At 47.9% G+C, this 25,078-nt stretch overlaps 2 protein-coding genes across 5 annotated transcripts; one reads left to right on the top strand and one right to left on the bottom strand.

Annotated features, from left to right (window-relative positions):
- Nucleotides 1-582: 582 nt before the first annotated feature.
- LOC146272337 (guanine nucleotide-binding protein G(s) subunit alpha) lies at nucleotides 583-16,875 on the bottom strand. Of its 2 annotated transcripts, XM_084705518.1 has the most exons (12): nucleotides 15,502-16,875; nucleotides 14,494-14,566; nucleotides 13,043-13,097; nucleotides 12,311-12,430; nucleotides 9,653-9,750; nucleotides 4,352-4,406; nucleotides 4,186-4,259; nucleotides 3,785-3,843; nucleotides 3,264-3,384; nucleotides 2,580-2,710; nucleotides 2,118-2,185; nucleotides 583-1,650 (listed from the first exon to the last, which is right to left on the bottom strand). In XM_084705518.1, the coding sequence occupies exons 1-12, from the start codon at nucleotides 15,638-15,640 to the stop codon at nucleotides 1,504-1,506; spliced, it is 1,140 nt and encodes a 379-aa protein (XP_084561644.1). In that variant the 5' UTR covers nucleotides 15,641-16,875; the 3' UTR covers nucleotides 583-1,503. The 2 variants fall into 2 exon arrangements, with proteins under 2 accessions (XP_084561644.1, XP_084561645.1); XM_084705519.1 differs by lacking the exon at nucleotides 2,118-2,185.
- A 4,154-nt stretch (nucleotides 16,876-21,029) lies between these two features.
- tubb1 (tubulin, beta 1 class VI) lies at nucleotides 21,030-24,733 on the top strand. 3 transcript variants are annotated; one of them, XM_084705970.1, is made up of 5 exons: nucleotides 21,030-21,138; nucleotides 22,201-22,309; nucleotides 22,417-22,527; nucleotides 22,809-23,053; nucleotides 23,357-24,733. In XM_084705970.1, the coding sequence occupies exons 1-5, from the start codon at nucleotides 21,082-21,084 to the stop codon at nucleotides 24,314-24,316; spliced, it is 1,482 nt and encodes a 493-aa protein (XP_084562096.1). In that variant the 5' UTR covers nucleotides 21,030-21,081; the 3' UTR covers nucleotides 24,317-24,733. The 3 variants fall into 3 exon arrangements, with proteins under 3 accessions (XP_084562096.1, XP_084562097.1, XP_084562098.1); XM_084705971.1 differs by lacking the exon at nucleotides 21,030-21,138 and adding an exon at nucleotides 21,874-22,051; XM_084705972.1 differs by lacking the exons at nucleotides 21,030-21,138; nucleotides 22,201-22,309 and having other exon boundaries at nucleotides 22,437-22,527; nucleotides 22,704-23,053.
- The last annotated feature ends 345 nt before the right edge of the window (nucleotides 24,734-25,078 follow it).

The raw sequence follows: 25,078 nt of genomic DNA, 5'->3' as shown, positions 1-25,078 counted from the left end.
TTTTTTTTCTTCGATAAAGTTGTACAAAATAAAACATTTTACAGTCTGTACAGGAATAACAATCCAGCAGTAAAATAAAGAGAAATGTTGAAAGCCAGGAAAGGATTGAGGAGAGGTTTGGGAGAGGAGGGTGAGGTGAGGGGAGGGAGGTGAGGTTGAGAGTGTGGGGGGGGAGGGGTTGTATGAATCCAGACACGTTCATAGTAAATTATAGCATCATCCACCTTTTTAAATTTCATTTTTTTAAGCAGCTTTCATAATCTGCCTGTTCTGAAGTTGATGTTTACTTGTCTGGAGATTGGCAGCAGAGGAAGGAGGATGGGAGAGGGATGGAGGGAGGGAGGGAGGGTGGGTAGGTAGGTAGGTAGGTAGGTAGGTAGGGAGGGAGGGTAGGGAGGGAGGGAGGGTAGGGAGGGAGGGAGGGAGGGAGGGTAGGGAGGGAGGGAGGGAGGGAGGGAGGGAGGGAGGGAGGGAGGGGGAGGGAGGGAGGGAGGGAGGGAGGGAGGGAGGGAGGGAGGGAGGGAGGGAGGGAGGGAGGGAGGGAGGGAGGGAGGGAGGGAGGGAGGGAGGGAGGGAGGGAGAGAGGGATGGTGCACATAGGCCAATCACACACACAGGGTACACCACCACACAAGAAAGGGGGCGGGGGACAAAACGTAAAAGTTGACTTGTGTTATTACAGGAATATAGAATATTTATATATATTTATATATATATACACATATTTATATACACACATATATAAATATCTATATATATAGCTTGGATTTTTTTTTGCACTGCATTAAGTTCACTGTATGCATCAACGTATGCATTTGCTCGTGGATGATTGAAGAGCCGGTGGTGTTTCATGTCCCCAGTCCGTCAGTTCTGCATGCATCTGTCCTTAGGCAGAATAGGCTCACGTCTCTCTCCTCCGGACTGCTGACATTCCCCATCTCTCCTCTCCCAGTGTCTGCCGCCTGCCTGCCAGGATCCCTCCTCTCAACACCTGCCTGCCAGGATCCCTCCTCTCAATACCTGCCTGCCAGGGTCCCTCCTCTCAACACCCTGCAAACCCTTTCAGGACCGTGAAGCAGCCCAAGCCAGGGCACCGGCACTTTAACTTTCCATGATTGAAAACAGTGGAACGTGTTTACGTAGGCATGTGTGTGTGCATGTACAGTATGTGTGTGAGACTGCGCACTGATAATCAAAGTGGGTTGTGTGTGTGTGTGTGTCTTGGAGGAAGAGGAGGGCCTGTGCTGTTAAACGGATTCCAGTCCAGAGCACAGGTACCATATGCTGTGGATATCAGCACTGCAGCCTGGCTGATGGTGAACCTGGGTGCACTAGTCTGACAGCAGCAGGTCAGGCCTTTGATACCCACAACAATGTTCTCAGAACGGAGTCTTCTGGTCAGGATGAAAGGGGAGCTGGGTTGATTGGCTGTCTGGTTGAGGAGAGGGCTAACTGGTCACCGATTGGCTTAACACGGGGAGTCTTTTTTTCCTCCTCCTCCAATCACAAGAGCTCGTACTGGCGGAGGTGCATCCTCTGGATGATGTCTCGACAGTCGTTGAAGACGCGCCGGATGTTCTCCGTGTCGACGGCGCAGGTGAAGTGAGGGTAACAGTAATGTCTGCCGTCTCCACTCGCTGTGCTGATCCTCTGTGAGGGAGGAAACAGGACATGACATCACCAAAACAGGATGTGACATCACTAAAGCTCACGAACATCGACTTCCAACACTTTGCCTTTGAAATATACTGACTTGACTCTGACCACTGAAATGGTCGGATGGTACCAGCTCTACCAATTGGTAGAGCTATGCACTCCTTATCCTCGATTTAGTGCATATTCACTTCTTGTCGGCTGCTTTGGATGAAAGTGTTGGTTGCACACGACACACATGGTCAGATTAATCCTGTGTTTACAGTTCTAATAACTATAGTGGGATAGGCATGGCTCAGAAGTAGAGCCGTGGATCAACCAAGATTAAATCCCTTCCCCTGTACGTGTCTTTGGCTAAGAGTCTGATAGCACTGCCCCACACTCAGTAACGTCGAGCAAATGTCACAGCCTTGCACCAGGACGGAGAGTAAAGCGTGTTTACAGATTGGGGTCATGGTACCTACCAAGAACTCGTCTCTTATGAAGTACTTTGCTCTTGTGACACGAGAGTCTTCCCCAGGTTCTGGTGTTGCTGAAGGAGAAAGTCAACAGAACTCTTAATACAAGAGCATTCCTTGACATTAAAGACTAACAACACTATTTCCACCCACCCACCCACCCATATATATATATAAATAATTAATTTGGGGGCTTTCTCAAAGTGATGGGGGGGGGGGGGGGGGGGTCGGACACAACCTGTGAGAGCTCAGGGAACAGACACACATCACAAACGTGCTCTTCTAGTCCTTGATTATCTGCCGCACTTTCCATGAGCCCTTTTCTACATCAAGTGCAACAAGAACCCTAACCACTGTTTGTCCACATGTAACATGTGACTGTTGATGCTGCCGTCATCACCATCCCATAATGACACAAACACTTATCATGGTTCTGTCTGTACAAGGACCAGCCTTAGCGCCTCTCACCGTCGTCAGGCGTGGTGTAGCGGGCGAACTCGGGGAAGTATTCCTCTATCTTCGACTTCCCCGCCAGCACCTTCTCCGCTAGCAGATCCTGCTTGTTGAGAAACAGGATCACCGATATGGTGCGTAGCCACCTGGAAGGATGTAGCACACAGGAGGTTAGGAGACAAGGTTAGGAGATAGGGACAGGGTTAGGAGACAAGAACAGGGTTAGGAGACAGGGTGGGGAGACAGGATTAGGAGACAGGGTTAGGAGACAGGATTAGGAGACAGGGTTAGGAGACAGGGTTAGGAGACAGGATTAGGAGACAGGGTTAGGAGACAGGATTAGGAGACAGGGTTAGGAGACAAGGTTAGGAGACAGGATTAGGAGATAGGGACAGGGTTAGGAGACAAGAACAGGGTTAGGAGACAGGGTTAGGAGACAGGATTAGGAGACAGGGTTAGGAGACAGGGTTAGGAGACCGGGTTAGTAGACAGGGTTAGGAGACAGGATTAGGAGACAGGATTAGGAGACAGGGTTAGGAGACAAGGTTAGGAGACAGGATTAGGAGATAGGGACAGGGTTAGGAGACAAGCACAGGGTTAGGAGACAGGGTTAGGAGACAGGGTTAGGAGACAAGCACAGGGTTAGGAGACAGGGTTAGGAGACAGAGACAGGGTTTAGGGCCAGAGACAGCAGCACACCTGTTGTTCCAGATGTTCTTGAAGAGGTTTAGCGCCTCTTGCAGGCGGTTGGTGTGGTTGTCCTCCCGGATCACCATGTTGTAGCTGCTGCTGGCCACCACGAAGATGATGGCCGTGACGTCTGGGGGCAGGATATAGCTTAGTGGTTAGAACAGGCTGTGGCTGTGGATCGAATAGTCAAGACTAGCTAAGTAGCTTCAGGTTGCCTGAGTTTTCCGACATTGCACTATCAGTGTTTTTGTCAATCAGGTAATTTCTGTTGTATTTATACTGCTGCAGTTCGACAGTAAATGACTTCATACTTTATCATTGTCATTTCCAAAAGAGCTACTGCACTTGTACCCTATATTACCCACATGAAATCCTTTCATTTTGTAGCAGTCTGTTATGTTATTTATCAATTTATCTGTCATCCTGTGGGGAAAAAAGCTAGCCATGCTAGAATGCAAAATATTTTAAGAGATGTCTCGAAAATGACCCAACCGATGTGTGTACCTCCTTGCCTCCTGACAGAAACTTACCATTGAAACACTGAATCCATTTCCGCCGTTCGTCTCGCTGTCCTCCCACATCGAACATGCTGGGAGAAGAAAACAGAGGTGAGATTCTGCTCTGGGCAATGGTGAGACAACAAGATCACTCAGAGCTAGAGGTTAGCATCCACTTTAGCATTAGGGCTAGCATCCAGGTTAACATTTGGGCTAGCATCGGGGTTAGCATCCAGGTTAGCATTAGGGCTAGCATCCAGGTTAACATTTGGGCTAGCATCGGGGTTAGCATCCAGGTTAGCATTAGGGCTAGCATCCAGATTAACATCAGAGTTAGCATCGGGGATAGTATTTGTATGTCACTTTGGACAAAAGCATCTGCTAAATTAACAAAGTATTATTATAGTTATTCCTGTTTTGGTTTTTTTACTCACTGAAAATTGACTTTGTCCACTTGAAATCTGGTTTCAAAGATGCCAGAGGTCAATACTCGGCATCGTAACAGGTCCTGGGGGAAAGACAGGTGAATGTGAGAGAGAGTATCTGTTCTGAAAGATTAAAAAAAAACACTCAACAAATGTTTCTCCTCCGTGTACCTACCTGATCAGAGGGGCTGTAGTCATTCTGTTTCACCATGTCAATCTTGTCTAGAAAACTACAATAAAAACAACAACAAAAGCAGGTGTTTAGCAATGACGTTCCAGAGCTCGGAGGCGCACTTCCACCGACCGCCACCGGAGGGAGTGCCTGCTAGCTGTGAGGTGCACTGGAGAGACAGGCTGTGAGTCATCGCCAGACAGCTCAGCCTGGCGCTGGGCTGTAGTCAATGGGACCGCTGTAGTAGTAGTTAAAGAGGGGGGAGGGGGGAGAGGAGAGGAGAGGAGAAAGGATGAGGGAGGGTGAGGTAGATGGAGAAAGCGAGAGCGAGGCAAAGCTGAGGGTGAGGGAGAGGGTGAGGTAGAGGGGGGGGGGGGCAGGGGCAGAGGGAAAGGTAGGGTGAGGGCTTCACAATAAGACAAACACCTGCTTCTTTAATCTGACTCGCACCTCGCAAGCCACACGGGTCAGAGCCAATAGGGGCTGGAGACAATGGAGGTGGCCGACACAACACACCCAGAGAGCCAGCCTCCTCCTCCAGCCCAGGGAGCCAGCCTCCTCCTCCAGCCCAGGGGCCCGGATGCCCGGTCTGGGTGGGTGGGGAGCCAGAGCTCACGGCAGGTCAAGGGGTCAGTGCTGATCCACTGGGTCAGACACGACTTAGACACGTAGCTAGGGCTGCACTCTGATGGAGACAGTGACGAGGCCTGTAGAGGGTAGAAGTCTCTATAGAGGTGGGTAGACTGTATTCAGGTGGGTAGACTGTATAGAGGTGGGTAGACTGTATAGAGGTGGGTAGACTGTATTCAGGTGGGTAGACTGTATAGAGGTGGGTAGACTATATAGAGGTGGGTAGACTGTATAGAGGTGGGTAGACTATATAGAGGTGGGTAGACTGTATACAGGTGGGTAGACTGTATACAGGTGGGTAGACTGTGTAGAGAGGTAGTTATGGCTCTATAGAGAAGTATCTATAGGTCTATCTGTCCGAATAACTGACCCTCACAATGGAGCAGAGCGCTGACTGGCTGTCTGATTAGCTGGCTGGCTGTCTGGCTGAATAGCTTGCTGGCTGTCTGGCTGGCTGACTGACTAGCTTGCTGGCTGTCTGGCTGGCTGGCTGACTGGTTCTCATGGCTTAGCTATGTACCCCCTGAGATAAGCAGGAATGTGACACGCTGGGGTGAAATGTGACAGGAGGACTGCAGGTCACACACTCTGCACAGTAATGGACAGACAGACAGACAGACAGACAGACAGACAGACAGGCAGGCAGGCAGGCAGGCAGGCAGGCAGGCAGGCAGGCAGACAGGTAGACAGACAGACAGACAGAGAGGCAGACAGACAGACAGGCAGACAGACAGACAGACAGACAGACAGACAGGCAGGCAGACAGGCAGGCTAATAGAACTGTTCTAACCAACCATCATTTCAGTGTGCCCTCGGATCCATTACAGATACATATTTAGTCCGTCTCACTATTAATAGCCCGGTCCAATAATACGTGTGCCTAGTAGTCCGACCACATAATAGAGCTTGCCCCAGTAACAGAAGGGTTATCTATAACGCCTCTATTCATAGAGAGACTAAAATACGTTGTTATGTTTAGTTTGTATTGTGTGATGATGTGGAGATGCATATAGCTCGGTGGTTAGAGCATTTGACAGATCTAGAGGCTGCAGCTCACTGTGAAAAGGCCTTATTCCTGTAACGATATGCGCACAACAACGCAGGTTCGAATCCCGCCCTGGGGAGTGAAGTCTGCATCTACCTTAGCCCCCCCAGCCCCCACCCCCCCCCAGAGAAAGAAGAGAGGAAAGCAAGGGAAGGATAGAGGAAGAGAGAGCAGGCTGTGTCTGACATTACAGAGCTGCTCTGAAAATAGCTTCCTGGCACCCTGGCCTCCAGCTTGGTTGTCATGGTGACAGAAGCACAGGCGCTATAAATAGAATATCAGCTCCAAGTCTTGTGTGACTGGAGTGGGGCCAGAGAGAGGGAGAGACAAGAGGAATAAACAGGAGGAGTAGAGAGAAAGAAATGCAAAGAGTGAGAGGGAGGGAGTGAAGGGGGGAGGGAGTGAAGGGGGAGGGAGGGAGTGAAGGGGGGAGGGAGTGAACGGGGAGGGAGGGAGTGAAGGGGGGAGGGAAAGGTGGAGAGAAGCCAATGAAGGGAGGGAGAGAGAGAGAGAAAAAAACTAATGTTGAGAACACGCTTAGGAATGGGACAGGGAGTTCTGCAAAATCACTAAGCATTATGGGACATGGAGTTCTACCCAACATCACTGAGAATGCTGGGACATGGAGTTGTTCAGCTTTGCTAAGCATGATGGGAAATGTATTTCTACCCAACATCACTGAGCATGGCAGGAGGGGACTGGCTAACTACAGCCACCACATACACAAGAGTATAAACAGAGTATACACAAATACTCTCTGCATGCATTCATTCATCGGACCCTTTCATCCAAAGCAACGTAGAAATGGTTCACGTAGAACGTAAAGCAGAAGATCAAGGATCAAAAGTGTTTAGGTCTAACAGTATTTCGGTGGTCAGAGAGTGAGAGATCGAGGGAGAGATGGAGTGAACCCAGAGTAAAGAGGGAGAAAGAAAAGAGAGGGGGGGAGAGAGAGGGACCGAGAGGAGGGAGAAAGTAGAGAAAGAATTGAGGGTTTAAAAGGCTTGTGTTTTGACTGTCAACACTGTGAATCTGCACACAAGGGACACTAGCAACCTGGAGGAAAGCATGGCATCCCTGTATCGCTACTGTCTCACTACAGCATGTTAACTGAGTGCACTGGGCTTCTATGCTATTCCTGCCTACGTATAAGGGCATTCTCTCTACCTGTCTATCTGTCTACCTCTGTACCTGTCTACATCTTTACCTGTCTACCTCTCTACCTGTCTACCTCTCTACCTGTCTATCTGTATACTTCTCTACCTGTCTATCTGTCTACCTGTTTACCTCTCTATCTGTCTAACTCTCTACCTGTCTATTTGTCTACCTCTCTATCTGTCTACCTCTCTACCTGTCTACCTCTTTACCTGTCTACCTCTCTACCTGTCTACCTCTGTACCTGTCTATCTGTATACTTCTCTACCTGTCTATCTGTCTACCTGTCTACCTCTCTACCTGTCTAACTCTCTACCTGTCTATCTGTCTACCTCTCTATCTGTCTACCTCTCTACCTGTCTACCTCTTTACCTGTCTACCTCTCTACCTGTCTACCTCTCTACCTGTCTATCTGTATACTTCTCTACCTGTCTATCTGTCTACCTGTCTACCTCTCTACCTGTCTAACTCTCTACCTGTCTATCTGTCTACCTCTCTATCTGTCTACCTCTCTACCTGTCTACCTCTTTACCTGTCTACCTCTCTACCTGTGTACCTCTCTACCTGTCTATCTGTATACTTCTCTACCTGTCTATCTGTCTACCTCTCTACCTGTCTAACTTAAACGTCATAACAGGAGCCCCCCTCCCTGTCTGGGAGAAGATGTTTCCATTTGCAGGTAGCATCTTTATCAATGATACTAAAGTTGTCTCACTCTCTTATTCCCTTTCTCTACCTCTCTTTTTCTTGTGACCCCCCTGCTCTCTCTCTCTCTCTCTCTTTGCATCCCTATCTCTCTCTCTCTCTGTCTCCCTATCTCTCTCTGTCCTTCCCTCCCTCTGTCTCCCTCTAACACACTCACTCATTCTTCCTCCTTCTGCAGCTAGCCTGAGTTATAAATAGCTCTCTGCCCCTCTCCCTCCCCCCCTCTCTTTTTCCCCCTCTCAATCTCTTTTCGTCTTTCCTCTCTCACTCTCTCTCTTCTCTCTCTCTCTCTCTTTCTGTATACTCTCTCTCTCTCTCTCTCTCTCTCTCTCTCTCTCTCCTTCTCCGTTTACATAAGTCGAGGGAGGGGAGAGCAGCTCTTCCGGTCTGGTCACCCAGTCCAGATCTGATCCACAACACACCCCGCAATGCAGGAGAGCCCTCTCTCTCCCTTTCTCTCTGCTCCTTCTCTTCACCCTCTCTCTCCCTTTCTCTCTGCTCCTTCTCTTCACCCTCTCTCTCCCTTTCTCTCTGCTCCTTCTCTTCAACCTCTCTCTCCCTTTCTCTCTGCTCCTTCTCTTCAACCTCTCTCTCCCGTTCTCTCTGCTCCTTCTCTTCAACCTCTCTCTCCCTTTCTCTTCTCCCACCTCAGTATTTCTCTTTTCGCCCTCTTTCCCTTTTGCTCTCTTCTCTCTCTCCCCCCTCTTCCTTTCTCTCTTCTCTACCTTCTCTCTCTCGTCTCTCCCCTTCTGTCTTTTCTCCCTCGTCATACCCCCTCTCTTTATCTCCCTCTTTACCTCCCCCCTTTCTTTCTCTCTCTTCACCTCCCCCTTTCATTTTCTCTCTCTTCACCTTCCGTCTCTAATCCTCACTCTCGTCACCTCCCCTCTCTGACAGTCCATCCATATCTATTTATCTCGATTTATCTCCATTAGTCTGCCTGTCTCTGCCTGACAGCGACATTAAGGCCCCCAAAAAAAGGAAAAAAACATAATTACATTTCATTCTTCTTTCAAGGGAGGGTTTTCACGATCATCTTGCTGGGAGCTTGTTTTGCACATGCGCGCACGTACACCCACACATATATACACTCACTCACACACACCACACATACTCACACACTCACATATGTACTCACAACACATACCCACACACATATACATTCACTCAAACATATACACACATATATACATTCACTCTCACACACACACACACACACACAGAGCACCACCTGGGCCTCTGCCTTCCAAGAAGTGGCCTCATGTGTTCATGTGTTCACTGCATGCCTTGAAACACAGACTGATAAGTGGATAAAAGAAGTACGGCAGAGAAGACAGAGGCAGCTGGGAAAGGAGGAGGAGGAGAATGGGGGGGTGGGGGGAGAGAGACAGAGAAAGAAGAGAGAGACAGAAAGAGAGAGAGAGAGAGAGAGAGAGAGAGAGAGAAAAGAGAGAGAGAGAGACAGAAAGAAAAAGAGAGAGAGAGAGAGGAGAGAGACAGAAAGAGAGAGAGAGAGAGAGAGAGGGAGAGAGACAGAAAGAGAGAGAGAGAGAGAGAGAGAGAGAGAGAGAGAGAGAGAGAGAGAGAGAGAGAGAGAGAGAGACAGAGAGAGAAGAGAGAGACAGAAAGAGAGAGAGAGAGAGAGAGAGAGAGAGAGAAAGAGAGAGACAGAAAGAGAAAAAGAGAGAGAGAGAGAGAGATAGAGAGAGAGAGAGAGAGAGAGAGAGAGAGAGAGAGAGAGAGAGAGAGAGAGAGAGGTGTGTACTCACTACTGTGCACAGTCGATGAGCTGGTACTCGTTGGACCTCTCGAAGCAAGCCCTCACACCCTCATCCTGCCAGAGGGTCTTAGCATGCTCATAAAACTCCTGCCAGAGAGAGGACACACACACACACAGACATGAACACACACACATACATGCGCACACACACACAAACACAGACACAAACACACACAAATACAGACAAGTAGTTTAGGGAAGGTAACAGACAGAATGATATCACTGAACAACCGTGAACTAATAATTTGTGCCCCTACTGTTTAACTGATGGGAAAAAGACTTTCATTTACATTACATTTAGCAGATGCTCTTACCCAGAGCGACTTGCAGTAAGTACAGGGACATTCTCCCCGAGGCAAGACGGGTGAAGTGCCTTGCCCAAGGACACAACGTCATTTTGCGCAGCCGGGAATTGAACAGGTGACCTTCAAATTACTAGCACGATTCACTAACCGCTCAGCCACCTGACTCCTTAATTGAAATAAGTTCCAATAAATTGAAAGTCTTTGACTCACAGGTTGTATAGCCAACTGACTGTAGAAACGGCTAACTGACACGATTATTCAGCTAATTGTTATTTGGTTAGAAACAGAGAGAACACGAGAAAGCACATTCTGTTTGTTTTATTTGAAGAACTAGCAACCAGTCGCAGTCTGTAGTCAACCAAGGGCACTGCACTAGTGTAAATAAAAACATGAAAACTACAAGGCCACATTTACAAAGAGCAAACACTGACCTCCTTTCTTGATGTCTTCACCTCACAAACTTCCTGTATCACTCCCACCATCCATCCCTCCCTTCTTGCCTTCCGCTGTCTCTCTCCCTCTATACCTACATCTCTTTCAGCCTCTCGCTTTCTCCCTCCTTTCCTTATACTGCTTCCTACCTCCTTCACAGCTACACTCCCTCTATGTCTCCCTCCCTCCCTTTCTCTCTCTCTCTCCCTCCCTCCCTCTCCTCACTCTCTCATTCTGTTTTCTCTTCCGTCTTGCTTCTCTCCCTTCGTGCCTCTCTATCCGTCACTCCTTCTTTCAATGCTATTCCCTCCCTCCCTTTCTCTCTCCCTCCCTCCCTCTCTCTCTCTCTCTCTCTCTCTCTCTCTCCCTCCCTCTCTCTCTCTCTCTCTCTCTCTCTCTCTCTCTCTCTCTCTCTCTCTCCCTCCCTCCCTCCCTCCCTCCCTCCCTCCCTCCCTTCCAGAGAAGCAGAGTTAACCAGTCTGACTGGTTCGCAGCAGGCCCTGGGGCCTGGTAGGGGTGGGGAGTGGTGGGACCTGGGGGGGAGTGGGGTGGTAGATGCTAGCCTATCAGATTGTCTTCTCAACCCAAACACAGTAGCCCTCAGTGATAGCAGCTAACCGTACACTAGCCTGCGCAGCTAGGTCTTGTATATCTAGCTATTCTGGGGAGCTAGGTCTGGTATAGCTAGCTAGCCTGGGGAGCTAGGTCTGGTATAGTTAGCTAGCATGGGGAGCTAGGTTTAGCCAAAAAAACATTTCATTCCATGCAGGACAATTCAGTCTAGGAATACGTTTTTTCTTCAGTAATCCCACCGACTGTGACATCAGAAGCAAAATCAATAGACAGCAGCAGGCGAATCTCCAAGGCAACCATCTAACCCTGACACAGACGTTACAGGGCTGGTCAGCCAGTTCCATGGGCAGGGTTAGGGCTTGGTCTAGGGTTAGGGCTAGAGCTATGACTAGGGCAAAACTGGGAATAGATGAGCCTAACCCAGGGTGAGGGATGGAGCCAGACCTAGGGCTAGAATTAGACCCAGGGCTAAGATCAAGACTGGGCTACCCTGTCTATCTGTACGCCTGATTGCCTGTCTGTCTGTCTGTCTGTCTGCATGTCTGTGTGCCCTGTTTCCTGTCTGTCTGTGTTTCTGTGTATAGTCTGCCTCTAGTCCAGTAGTAAGCAGTCCCTAGAGGTCTCCAAGTCTCTCTGTCTCAGAGGTGATGCCCCACAGGAGCCATTATCCAGGTCATTAAAAACAATCAGAGCAAAGCGACTGACTGCATCTCTCAGGTGAGAAAACAATCAGAGTTAATAAACTGCAGGTCTCAGGTGAGGGCCTGGTTGTACCTTCCCCCTCCCAGGGCCGCACACCTGCTCACGACCAATCACAACGCTGAGCTCTCCTTGGCCTCCGAGCTGACTGGCTGGCTATCAGTCTGTAGTGCTGTCGGTCTGTAGTGCTGTCGGTCTGTAGTGCTGTCGGTCTGTAGTGCTATCAGTCTGTAGTGCTGTCAGTCTGTAGTGCTATCAGTCTGTAGTGCTGTCGGTCTGTAGTGCTGTCAGTATGTAGTGCTGTCAGTCTGTAGTGCTGTCAGTCTGTAGTGCTGTCGGTCTGTAGTGCTGTCGGTCTGTAGTGCTGTCGGTCTGTGGGTTTACTTGAACTAACACTAGATGTTGCTTACACACAGGCATGTCTTGCTTCATGGGAATCCACACAACACAAAACACAGGCTGCCCTCGACAATCCCTCCAGAACATGTGGAGCTAATCCTTTAGGTGGGAACAGGACTGGGAGCAGGGTAGGGCGTAGCTCAGTGGTTAGAGCATATGACTACAGATCTAGAGGTTCAAATCCCCCTGTACATATCTTTTGATACGAGCGTCTGCTAAATGAGTAAGATGATACTCACCGAGGTGAACTCAAAGTCCTTCTGGTTGGCTAGGTTGAGGATGTATTCGATCCTGAACTGGTTAGCTGCACAGGCCAGGTGGACGGGCGGGGTTAGAGTGGTCATGGCCGCTACTATCGTCTGGAAGGAGAAATACAATCTTGTTGTTATTAAACCACTATGTTATTGTTACACTGTGCCTGATGAATACAGACCGTTCCTTCACTCGAAGGAATACACATGAAATGTAAACAAACCTTATTAAGAATTATGTTTAACAGTCTTCATTTCAGACAGTCTGGAGTGTTTGTTAACGTGTAGCTAAACTCCGAAACCTCTTTGAGGTAAACCTCTACAATCAATACTCACGCGTGGCCAAACATCTATCCTGATTTTGATGAATCTTTGCAATCATGTTATAATTTTTTTATTATTATAATTTGTGATGTTTGTGATGAGTGCCTTTTCTAAGTACCCTGATCGATCACAGGAAAGGGTTCTGCATGATGATAGGCCTTGTCCTAGGCCAGGTTCTTGTATCACTCTTAGAGTTTGAGGAAGCCCCCACAATGAACATTCATGAAAACCCCACACCCACAACTTTTCACTAGAAAGCATTATTTAACAGGGTCGGATGACGCTGAAAATGGTGCGTTGTGTTACACTTAACAGCTTTAACCTTCACAGCAAGCTAATGCACACGTTAACATCCTCCACATGTAGACATCACCACCAGACAACAGACCCACATACCTCTATAGCTTCTTTTATGTTGTTCTTTATGTCATGAATCTTCTGTTTTTTCTCCCTGTGGGATAAATAAGACTGATTTAATCTCACAATGTTAGGTGAACAGGAAGACAGTCTAACGGGCAACATCCAAATCAGCATTTTGAAGAACTGGAGAAGAACATGAAGGATTAGAGGATTTCTTACACGGACACCGACCTTCTGTCCAACCTCCTTCTACCCTCCTCCACCCTTGTCTACATCAGTTATTTTCCCCTCATCTCCCTGTTCTCTTCCTTGACTTTACATCTCTCCCTTTCTCTTTCTCCACTGCACCTCCCCTTCTCTCCCTATCCTTCTCTCCCCTTCATCCCATTTTCCTTCTCTTCTCCTATCCACTTCTCCTTCACCTCAGTCTATGAGCAGTCCCTGACCTTTGACCTTCCTGCCCTCTACTCCCCTACCTCACCCCCCTACCCCACCCTCCCTGTCCGACCTCACCTCCCTGTCCGGCCTCACCTTCCTGCCTTGCCTCACCTCCTTGCCCTGTCTCACCTCCCTGCCCTGCCTCACCTCCCTGCCCTGCCTCACCTCCCTGCCCTGCCTCCGTCGGTGTACAAGTGCTCTGAGGCTGGACAGACATCTGCCTCTAAACCCACAACAGAGCGTTTTTTTCCAGCCCTCTTTCCAGGAGAGACACGATTCAAAATAGAACACAGCCTGACATCATCTCCCAGTGTATCAAAATGCTTTTCAAAGGAGTACGAGCATTGGGCTTAGGGAGGTAGGAGGCAGAAACTGGGCTACGTACAGCAGACAGGCACAACACAGGACACCAGAAGCTGTTCATCAGATGGAGGAGAAGTATGACTATAACTTTAACTCCTGTTTTACCATACAGGTCCTGAAGTTGCTGCACTGCATCCTCTAACACTGTACCAGTCTGACACTCTGTAGCAGATCACACAGAATGACATCTGAGGTACTTTTTACATGCTTTTTTTCTATGTAATGTGATCTTTTAGAAGGCTTTTTTTCCAAGGCAGCCTACAGGGGGAGGGGGGATTTGAACCTGAGACCTTTTGATCTGCAGTCAAATGCTCCACCACTGATCTGGACCCATCCCCCGTTTCTCAAGAAGAACATCTATTTGGGGACATTCTAGATTCAATCAGTCAATACGACAACATTCCTGGTGAAGCACACGAACGGGAACATGCACTTAGTTCAGCAAATTTACGAGTTTAGATATCTTGAAACTGTGTTAGCCTTTAAACAACGTTAAACCATTTTGGATTGAGCAGCTCCGTTTTATAATATCTTACATAATGATGAGGTGAAACAAACACTGTTGTGAGTTTTCCACTGTGCTTTCTACGCGTACCATTTGCACGTCGCTCTGGATAAAAGCGGATCTGCTAAATGAATACAGTGTGAATGTTGTGTGGTATGATGTGGTTTAGAAAGAGACTCACTCTGCGTTGAAGCCATTCACATGCAGTATCCTCATCTGCTTTACTATCGTACTCTTCCCAGACTCCCCAGCTCCTGGGAGGGGAGGGGACAGATGTCAGACAGACAGGTAGACAGACATACAGACAGACAGGTAGACAGACATACAGGTAGACAGACAGACAGGTAGACAGACAGACAATGCCTACAGTAGTGTAGAGTAGGATACCAGTAAGGCCTATAGTAACATACCAGTAGGGTACTGGTAGAGTACCAGTAAGGTGTACAGTAGGGTGCCAGAGAGATAGCCTGGTAGTTGAGATATGATACTTTGCACTGTGCTTAGTACAGTGTTGTTAGCATTGTTTTATTAGCATAACAGTGTTAACGTGTGTGTTACTTAGCATTGTTCTCATACTGGGTTCAGGGGCTGGGCAGGAGATAAGGCCTACAGTAGGGTACCAGAGTGTAGGCCTTCTCTCCTGCCCAGCCCCTGAACCCAGCCTGATGACCCAGTATGAGAACAATGCTAAATAACTCACACGTTAACACTGTTATGCTAATAAAACAATGCTAACAACACAGTCATAATAGTGAAACAATGCTAACATGGTCATGCTAGTGAAACAAACCAACACAGTTATGCTAGTGAAACAATGCTACTAGCACAGTCATGCTAGTGAAACAATGCTATTATCACAGTAATGCTAGTGAAATAATGCTAACATAGTTGTAATGGTAAAACAATCCTAACACAGGTAGCCTACATACAGATAGCTTTCCATGACCTATGCAGACTTACAAATGTCAGGCATTAACATGTTTCAAGTCACACTGCCAATCTACTTTGAGCATGTTATAACCTGACTGTAATGTTTTATGAAACATTTCTTGAAATATGGAATTGCAAGTCTTTCAAAATGGGTTGGGAGAGAATGACCAATGGTCTTGTTAAAAAATACCCTTATAATTTTGAGGAATGTAGGTCTGGGATGGACATCAACAGATTTTCTACAACAACGACAACCTACCTAATAATAATAGCCGGTGAGTTGCTCGGTAAATCTGCTTGTCTTTCTGTAACTGTTTCTCTATCTTCTTGTTTGCTTCTCTTTGCGACTTCTCCTCGTTCCGCTGGTCTTCGGTCTTTGTACTTCCCAGACAACCCATCTTCCCAAAAACCCAATACAAGGTTCGGGGGAGGGGTATGTGTGGGGGTTATAATAAATAAATAATTTTAGATCCCTAGATTAGCCCAAGAGGAACACACCTGGCTTTGGATGGGTGACATTTATGTTGCCAGTAAAACAAAGGTGACAACGAGAACGTGATAGAACAGCTTCCTCACTCTTTTACATTACTGCTAATTATCGATACGGTCATTCCGTGGGAGACGAGCTACAGTGCTAATGACGACACCCCGGGCCGCCCTCTAAGACTGCTGTGTGCTATAATGCTTTCACTGTAAATCCGCAATGAAGTCATCAACATTGATAAGAATGTGATTAAGAATTTTCTTCAGCGCACAATGTACATGAATGGTTTCGTGTAGGGGTTCCCACGTCGTCGTTCTGTGGGAGCTGAAATCCACAGATTCGCAATTTTTTTGCAAATGGTTCCCCAACAAGCCCTAATCTGTTACACGGCTAGAATTCTGACCACTGCCATTCACAACATTTACAAATCCATCAAAATGTAGGCTATTTTCTCGTCTTCTATTTTGCAATAAGTCCTCCGCCAAACCAAGACAAGCAAGGCAGATAGAGGGTGGACGGAAAATTAAAATATAAATATTTCCACTAAAATGACGGCATGATAGTCCCTATGCCAAGCTTCTTTCTTTGCCCAAATGTTGTTTAATTCGCCACATCACGTTTTCGTAACCTTGTCAATAAAATCCAGTTTTATACACCAATACGTTTAATTCCTTTCCCCGTCGCAGATGTTGGATTGTTTTTGGGGGTTGACCAGACCAAAAAGGGCCTTCTCCGTCTTTTTCTTTAAGGGTGTAATTTGTATTTCTTCTCACATCAATTTTCCAGACGAACACTGAGTAGATATTCTTGTAATTTCTCCGACGTAGATTTAAACATGGAAACCGCCGTTAGTTAGTTGTTTCTTGCAAGTCTTGCCTACTGTCAGTCATGGCATTGTATTCCTTTTGAAATCGTATGGTAGACAGCCTACTGTACATGTGCATATACATGAACAAACCCCGGTGTAGAATAGCAAATCCAACGATGACAGTTATTTTATAATGGGCAGGCCAGACCTGCTCTTGAATAAATGCGAATAGATTGTTTTCTCTATTGTATTATTTGCTATTTTCACCCCTTTTCTCGGAGAATTTTACATTAAGATAGATAGCGTTGAAGAGACGGGGTGGGGCCAACCGTTCTAGCTGAACCCTGGGAACGACAAGGGAGAGATCACATGATTACCCAGAACGTCATGAAGTTGCTAAGAGAAAAGGCGCCATCTTTAAAGAAATAAACTAGACGCTAACAAGTATGATTAAATGAAGTTTTAGAAAGCATACAGAACTTTGTTGTCATATCAGTCTTGGCAATCAGTCATGTACTATTTAGTTACAGTACTCATATCCACAAGATGTGTTCAAACCGCAGAAGACAGTCTGATGATTTTACAAATAGAATAAAATCGTTTTTGAGGTTATGTGCTAGGGCCTAGCAGCTAGGCTTTGGGATCTCACAAACAGGGGACTTGACATTAGAATCTAACCCAAACACACACATACACACTACACACTACACACACAAACACACACACACACACACCCATGTCCAGACTTCTAAGACTTTGAGGTATTGTGGAGGACATAAGGTAACTTACGGCTTGTGTTTCCGTTGAGAGAGGTCTATATCTCTAGACAGGGCTAGGTTAAGAGAGAGGTCTTTGGTCTATATGGGTAAGTACATGTCTCAGCAAACTGGGCCAGAGTGGACCTCCATAACACTAGATCTGGATCATAGTGGTGTATAATTAGACGCAGCTATAGGCTATTCTTTGTTCTGACTGAAAGATGTTTCTTACTAAACTGCCATTCTAACTCTCCTCTGTCTGGGCCTGGCCTAGCTGGGATGACACAGTTATGTCTCCAGCGCTGTCACACCTGGATGTTTATACATCACATCTAGTGCAACCGGTTCTTAGGTATATGGAGGGATGTTTCTTGGATTGTCACCACGCCCCTACCCACCATCTTAGATCTCCACCCTACCCACCATCTTACATCTCCACCCTACCCACCATCTTAGATCTCCACCCTACCCACCATCTTAGAGCTCCACCCTACCCACCATCTTAGATCTCCACCCTACCCACCATCTTAGAGCTCCACCCTACCCACCATCTTAGATCTCCACCCTACCCACCATCTTAGAGCTCCACCCTACCCACCATCTTAGATCTCCACCCTACCCACCATCTTAGATCTCTACCCTCACCAGATCTCCACCCTACCCACCATCTTACATCTCCACCCTACCCACCATCTTAATCGCCACCCTACCCACCATCTTAGATCTCCACCCACAACAGATCTCCACCCTACCCACCATCTTACATCTCCACCCTACCCACCATCTTAATCTCCACCCTACCCACCATCTTACATCTCCACCCTACCCACCATCTTACATCTCCACCCTAACCACCATCTTAGATCTCCACCCTACCCACCATCTTACATCTCCACCCTACCTACCATCTTACATCTCCACCCTACCTACCATCTTACATCTCCACCCTACCCACCATCTTAGATCTCCATCCTACCCACCATCTTACATCTCCACCCTACCCACCATCTTAATCTCCACCCTACCCACCATCTTACATCTCCACCCTACCCACCATCTTAGATCTCCACCCTACCCTCCATCTTACATCTCCACCCTACCTACCATCTTACATCTCCACCCTATCCACCATCTTAGATCTCCACCCTCACCAGATCTCCACCCTACCCACCATCTTAATCTCCACCCTACCCACCATCTTACATCTCCACCCTACCCACCATCTTAATCTCCACCCTACCCACCGTCTTAGATCTCCACCCTACCCACCATCTTACATCTCCACCCTACCTACCATCTTAATCTCCACCCTACCCACCATCTTAGATCTCCACCCTACCCACCATCTTAGATCTCCACCCTACCCACCATCTTAGATTTCTATCCCACCTTCCACAACCCCAGTGCTGTAGTGCTCACAGTGTCACAGAGTGACCATGCAGACTATGATATACTAGACTACTTCATACTGGACCACATCGATGCCCTCCCCCTTCTCAAGTGTAAGGAAGGTGTAAACCCACAGATATGTTCATATTCCAGCTTCAGTACAATGCTTCAGGGGTATGTTCAGTTCCAAGGATCTCATGTTCAACCACCAGAAGGAGGCAGTATTTAGTCACTCATGAGCACAAGACTGTCACCCAGATAGCTGTGCTGTTCGTTTCTCCATCATCGTGGACTGATCAAGTTAACAATGACAGTTAGCAGAGATAGACCCAAAAGCATCTCTTCTAAATCCTAAATCAAGCCCTAAAAACAACTGATCTTTACTTTTCATTGTGTTCCCAACTCTCATAGTTGAGGTACATCTGATACTGTAGAGTGCCATTTAACTAGATACACATTATGACAATCTTGAACTGTGATTACAGAACTTTTTGCCAATCAATGGGCCCCAACACTATTTTTGTTTAGGACCCCCAAAACCCTAGGGCCGGCCCTGCTGTACTTTAGTGTACTCTACTGTGCTCTGCTCTAATTTGATATGCTCTGTTTTAGGATTCTCTGTTCTCCCTCTGCCCGCTCCTCCTTTCTCCAATAGGGTCCAATTGCAGGACTCCCTTCTCAGGCCCGTCTTTTCAGGTGTAGTGAAGGTATTACCACCACTGCTAACAGTTAATATTGGATATTGCGAACAGCTTGCTGATTTTGATGCAGCTCTAACACAGACAGATAACAGATAACAGATAACCCGCTTTGTTAATTATATTTCCAAAACAAAAATCTTGCGATGCTGGGAATTATTATAGACTACTAAAATTATAGCGACCTGTAAATGACAAGCTAAATTTTAACCTAAAAGATTCAGGGCTTTTGAGAAAACATTTGGGGATTCTGGCTGTCTACCTGTCTGTCTATGTCTGTCTGTTTGCTGCCTGTCTGCTGCCTGTCTGCTGCCTGTCTGTCTGCCTGTCTGTGTCTGTCTGTTTGCCTGTCTGTCTGCCTGTCTGTGTCTTTCTGTCTGTGTGTCTGTCTGTGCCTGTCTGTCTGCCTGTCTTTCTGCCGCCTGTCTGTCTGTCTGCTGCCTGTCTGTGTGTCTGTCTGCCTGTCTCTGTCTGTCTGTTTGCCTGTTTGTCTGCCTTACTGTGTCTTTCTGTCTGCCTGTCTGTGTGTCTGTCTGTCTGCCTGCCGCCTGTCTGTCTGTCTGTCTGTGTGTCTGTCAGTGCCTGTCTGTCTGCCTGTCTGTGTCTTTCTGTCTGTCTGCCTGTCTGTCTGTCTCTGTGTCTGTCTGCCTGTCTGTCTGTCTGTCTGTCTGTCTGTCTGTCTGTCTCTGTGCCTTTCTGTCTGCCTGTCTGTCGCCTGTCTGTCTGCCTGTCTGTCTGTCTCTGTGTCTTTCTGTCTGCCTGTCTGTCGCCTGTCTGTCTGTGTGTCTGACAGTGCCTGTCTGTCTGTCTGTCTGTCTGCCTGTCTGTCTGTCTGTCTGTCTGTCTGTCTCTGTGTCTATCTGTCTGCCTGTCTGTGTCTTTCTGTCTGTCTGCCTGCCTGCCTGCCTGCCTGCCTGCCTGCCTGCCTGCCTGTCTGTCTGTCTGTCTGTCTGTCTGTCTGTCTGCCGCCTGTCGGGTGTCTGTCTGCCTGTCTGCCGCCTGTCGGGTGTCTGCGGGCCGCAGATACAAGCAGCTCTCAGCTGCTGTGTGTCTTATCTGGACCCAAACAGAGACACAGCACAGTCTTTACACACATCCTGTCCTGCTCTCCACCCTGGTCCTCTTCAGGGAAAAAGGCTTATTTGGAAAAAAGTGTGTTCGTTTAGCTCCTGCGCTGTGACAGTCCCGTTCACTTCCTGCTGTACTTCCTGTGTGCTGTTTGAATGTTGCTTTGGATAAAAGCTTCTGCTGCGTGAATGGCATGTGAACTGTTGGATAAAGGTGCTTGTGTGTATTAGGCTGCTCTGGCTTTAGTCTGGTTAATAGTATTGAGTTACTTCATTTATTTGTAGTTTGTATGTTTCTGGAAGTTATCCCACTTGTGTCTGTGGAAATACGTTGCAAGACACATTTTGCACGACAGGAGAAACAACCAACAATACAACCATAAAACCAATACAACCTACAGTTATGAATTGAGTACATCACTTTTTATATATACAATGCAACATACAGTGTGTCATCAAACAATGTTGTTCTGTGGATAACAGTAGGAGTTATCCCGGACTGTGTGAGTGTCACAGCGTAGTGGGGTCCGGGTGACATCATCAGTGATGTCATCAGAGCTGCCCTGGTATTTAAGCGCGGAGGGTGCAGAGGGCAGGGCTGAGAGAAGGCTGGTGAGGCCGTCATCTGGACAACCATGAGAGAGATCGTACATCTGCAGATCGGACAGTGTGGGAATCAAATCGGCTCCAAGGTAATAAAATTGTAGATCAGTTACTATTTTCTTCCTGTGTTACATTTAGACATTTAGCAGACACTCTTATCCAGAGGAACTTACAGTAAGTACAGGGACATTCTCCCCGAGGCAAGTAGGGTGAAGTGCCTTGCCTACGGACACAATGTCATTTTGGCACGGCCAGGAATCGAACTGGCAACCTTCAGATTACTAGCCTGATTCCTTACCCGCTCAGCCACCTGACTCCCCTTGTGATTTGTCTGGATTTATTGAGTCCACTCTTGGTGGGTTGATATCAGGAATGCTCTAGAACATGGAATTCTCTTGTTGGGAATTCTGGAGAAAATAGTTCCCAGGACTTATAGATGTGTGATCATCCTAATACATGATGATAGTGGAACAGGGTGTTTGTTGTTGTCATTTACTGTGAAGAACAACACCCAAGGAGGTGGTAACCACATGGAGAGGTGTTAAACAACCCCAATGACCCAGACCCAACAAACTCTAGTCCTGACACAGAGAATTTACTTCATATCTATCGACAAAATATTCAGTATTTCCTTAAACGTAATAGGTGGTATGTTCACTTCACTCCTAATATGGTTCATGTATTGGGCTGTGACTTGACACTTCTACTCTGACAGTTGTGAGTGGCAGAGGGTGTTTCCCTGCGTATGTTGGTGCTGAAAGATAAGTGCGAGACTGGCATGGGTGGGACGTGGGTTTATCATGACTTCCACAATGCCAGCCAGAGAAACAGCACGAGATATACTGTATTGAACTGCATCACCACAATGAGTACTGAGAAGAGGGGGGACCTTGAGAGACAGACAGGCTGGCTGGGTTATCATCCAGAGCATCTTTGATGAATGACCAACACGTCTGGTACTAGATGGACGGTTGTGGAGCCGTACGGAATGGAAGAATCTCTGTGGGTCTTTTCGCTGGCTATACTGTACCTCGGGGAGTCTGGGCTCCACGTGGCTGTACTGTGTTTGTGTGTTTCTGGATAGACCTAGTAAGTACGTTTCTGTGTGTTCGGTCACTTTGTAACGGTGTTCCCTTTGTGTGTGTGTGTAGTTTTGGGAGGTGATCAGTGAGGAACATGGGATCAACGCCACAGGGAACTACGAGGGCGACAACGTCCTCCAGCTGGAGCGCCTCAATGTTTACTTCAACGAGGCACAGGGTACGTGTCTCAGGTGTGTGTGTGTGTCAGGCGTGTGTGTGTATCAGGTGTGTGTGTGTCAGGTGTGTATCTTAGGTGTGTGTCTCAGGTGTGTTTCTGCCCCCCAGGGGGTAAGTATGTCCCCAGATCTCTGCTCATTGATCTGGAGCCTGGCACCATGGACAGTGTGAGGGGCAGCAGGATCGGAAAGCTCTTCAGGCCCGACAACTTCATCCACGGTGAGAGACACCTGTCCCAATATCCTCCGTTTATAGTCTCAGTTTATAGTCTCTGTCTATGGTCACTGTCTCTAGTCTTTGTCTACAGTCACAGTCTGTAGCCTCTGGCTATAGTCACTCTTTCTTTTAGCAACATACAGGAATAGGATTTGAACTTGCAACCTCTTTACCTACAGTTTAATACCCCACCACTGAGCTACACCCAGAAATGTTTATTTTGCGTGTGTGTATGTGTGTGTATGTGTGTGTGTGTGTGTGTGTGTGGGGGGGGGGGTGTTCAGGAAACTCCGGGGCAGGAAACAACTGGGCTAAGGGCCACTACACGGAGGGTGCAGAGCTGGTGGAGCAGGTGATGGACCGTGTCCGTAGCGAGAGCGAGGGCTGCGACTGTCTGCAGGGGTTCCAGTTGGTCCACTCCCTGGGCGGGGGCACCGGCTCAGGCATGGGCACCCTCCTCATCAACAAGATCAGAGAGGAATACCCTGACCGCATCATGAACACATTCAGTGTCATGCCCTCCCCCAAGGTGTGTACTATACTAACCTCCCTCCCCTAAGGGTGACTAGTGTGTACTATGCTAACAGTGTACTGTGCTGTACTGTAGCATACTAAAGGTACCTGTGTGAACTTTACCCTATTTCTCTTTCTTCCCTCCCCTCCTCTCCCCTGTCCTCTTCCCCCTCCCCTTCCCTTCCCCTCTCTCCTCCCCCTCCCCCCTCTCCCCTCTCCCCCTCCCCCTCCTCTCTCCCCTCTCCCTCTCCCCTCTCCCCTCTCCCCTCTCCCCTCTCCCCTCTCCCCTCTCCCCTCTCCCCTCTCCTCCCCCCCCCAGGTGTCAGACACGGTGGTGGAGCCCTACAACGCCACCCTCTCCGTACACCAGCTCATCGAGAGCACGGACGAGACCTTCTGCATCGACAACGAGGCGCTCTACGACATCTGCTTCCGCACGCTCAAGCTGACCACGCCCACCTACGGCGACCTCAACCACCTGGTGTCCCTGACCATGAGCGGGGTCACCACCTCCCTGCGCTTCCCCGGACAGCTCAACGCCGACCTCCGCAAGCTGGCCGTCAACATGGTGCCCTTTCCCCGCTTGCACTTCTTCATGCCGGGCTTCGCCCCGCTCACTGCCAGGGGAAGCCAGCAGTACCGCGCCCTCACCGTGCCCGAGCTCACACAGCAGATGTTCGACCCCCGCAACATGATGGCGGCCTGCGACCCCAGGAGGGGGCGCTACCTCACCGTGGCGGGGATGTTCCGCGGCGCCATGTCCACCAAAGAGGTAGACGAGCAGATGCTGGCCGTGCAGCAGAAGAACAGCAGCTACTTCGTGGACTGGATCCCACACAACGTCAAGGTGGCCGTGTGCGACATCCCTCCCCGAGGACTCAAGATGGCCGCCACCTTTATCGGCAACAACACGGCCATTCAGGAGATTTTCCGTCGCATCGGGGAGCAGTTCGCCCTCATGTTCCGCCGCAAGGCCTTCCTCCACTGGTACACGGGCGAGGGCATGGACGAGATGGAGTTCACGGAGGCGGAGAATAACCTCAACGACCTTGTGGCGGAATACCAGCAGTACCAGGACGCAACAGCTGACCTGGAGCTGGAGGAGGAGGAGCAGGAGGAGGAGGAGGAGGAGGAAGAGAGACCGTCATCTAGTTTTGTGACAGTTCAAACAAGAACGGAAACGAAGACTGAGACGGTGACAGAGACGAGCGCTGAGACTGTGATGGAGACGAGCGCTGAGACTGTGACAGAGACGAGCGCTGAGACTGTGACAGAGTGAGGGTGTTTGTGACGGAGTGAGGTGTGTTTGAGACAGGTGGAGGTGATTCCTTCACTGAGCCACAAGACGGTGTCAGGAAACCTCAATTATTTTCTCTCAAAAGACTTGAATTTTAGCTTTTTTCCTTAATCTTTTACTCAGTATTATATAATCATTCACATGCTTTAAAAAAAAAAAGGTCTGTACTGCGATATTGTTGACTTTCTTAGTTGTCATATGAAACAGTACAGAGTTTGTGTACAGAATGTTTGTTTACAGTTTTCTTCCTGTATTACGATTATATTGTTTGGCATTGTATGATTAATTTAGAACTTAATAATGTGTCATTGTACTGTTGTAAACACAACGTGGATGTCTTAAATTGGTTTAAATGAAGATTAACAGGATGTGTTTTAATAAAGTAATCTTCACAATTCAGTATGATTACATCATTTACATGAACAATGAGCACGTTTTGGATCACTGTGTTTGGAAGAAAAATTTGACTGAGAATTTAATAAAAAGTCGAAACCCAGACACGGATAATCCTTAAAATATTGTATTATACCAAGGCCGAAGCCATGGAGTCAACATTGGGAGGGACGAATTACATTTTTAATGATTATTTTGGACAGTGTGCGTGATGGCTTGTCGCAGTGTAGCACATTTATATTTTAACTTATATTTTGATATCAATATATTGGGGGGGACATTTTGACCAGATTTGAATATTGGGGGGGGGGGGTGTGTCCCCCAATATATATTATGATTACGGCCTGTATT

This window comes from Hypomesus nipponensis, chromosome 9 (assembly GCF_054491055.1).
Source record: "Hypomesus nipponensis isolate SF chromosome 9, ASM5449105v1, whole genome shotgun sequence".
NCBI classification, from domain to species: domain Eukaryota; kingdom Metazoa; phylum Chordata; class Actinopteri; order Osmeriformes; family Osmeridae; genus Hypomesus; species Hypomesus nipponensis.
The sequence above is the reverse complement of the archived record's forward strand: the minus strand, read 5'-3'. Positions and strand labels throughout refer to the sequence as shown.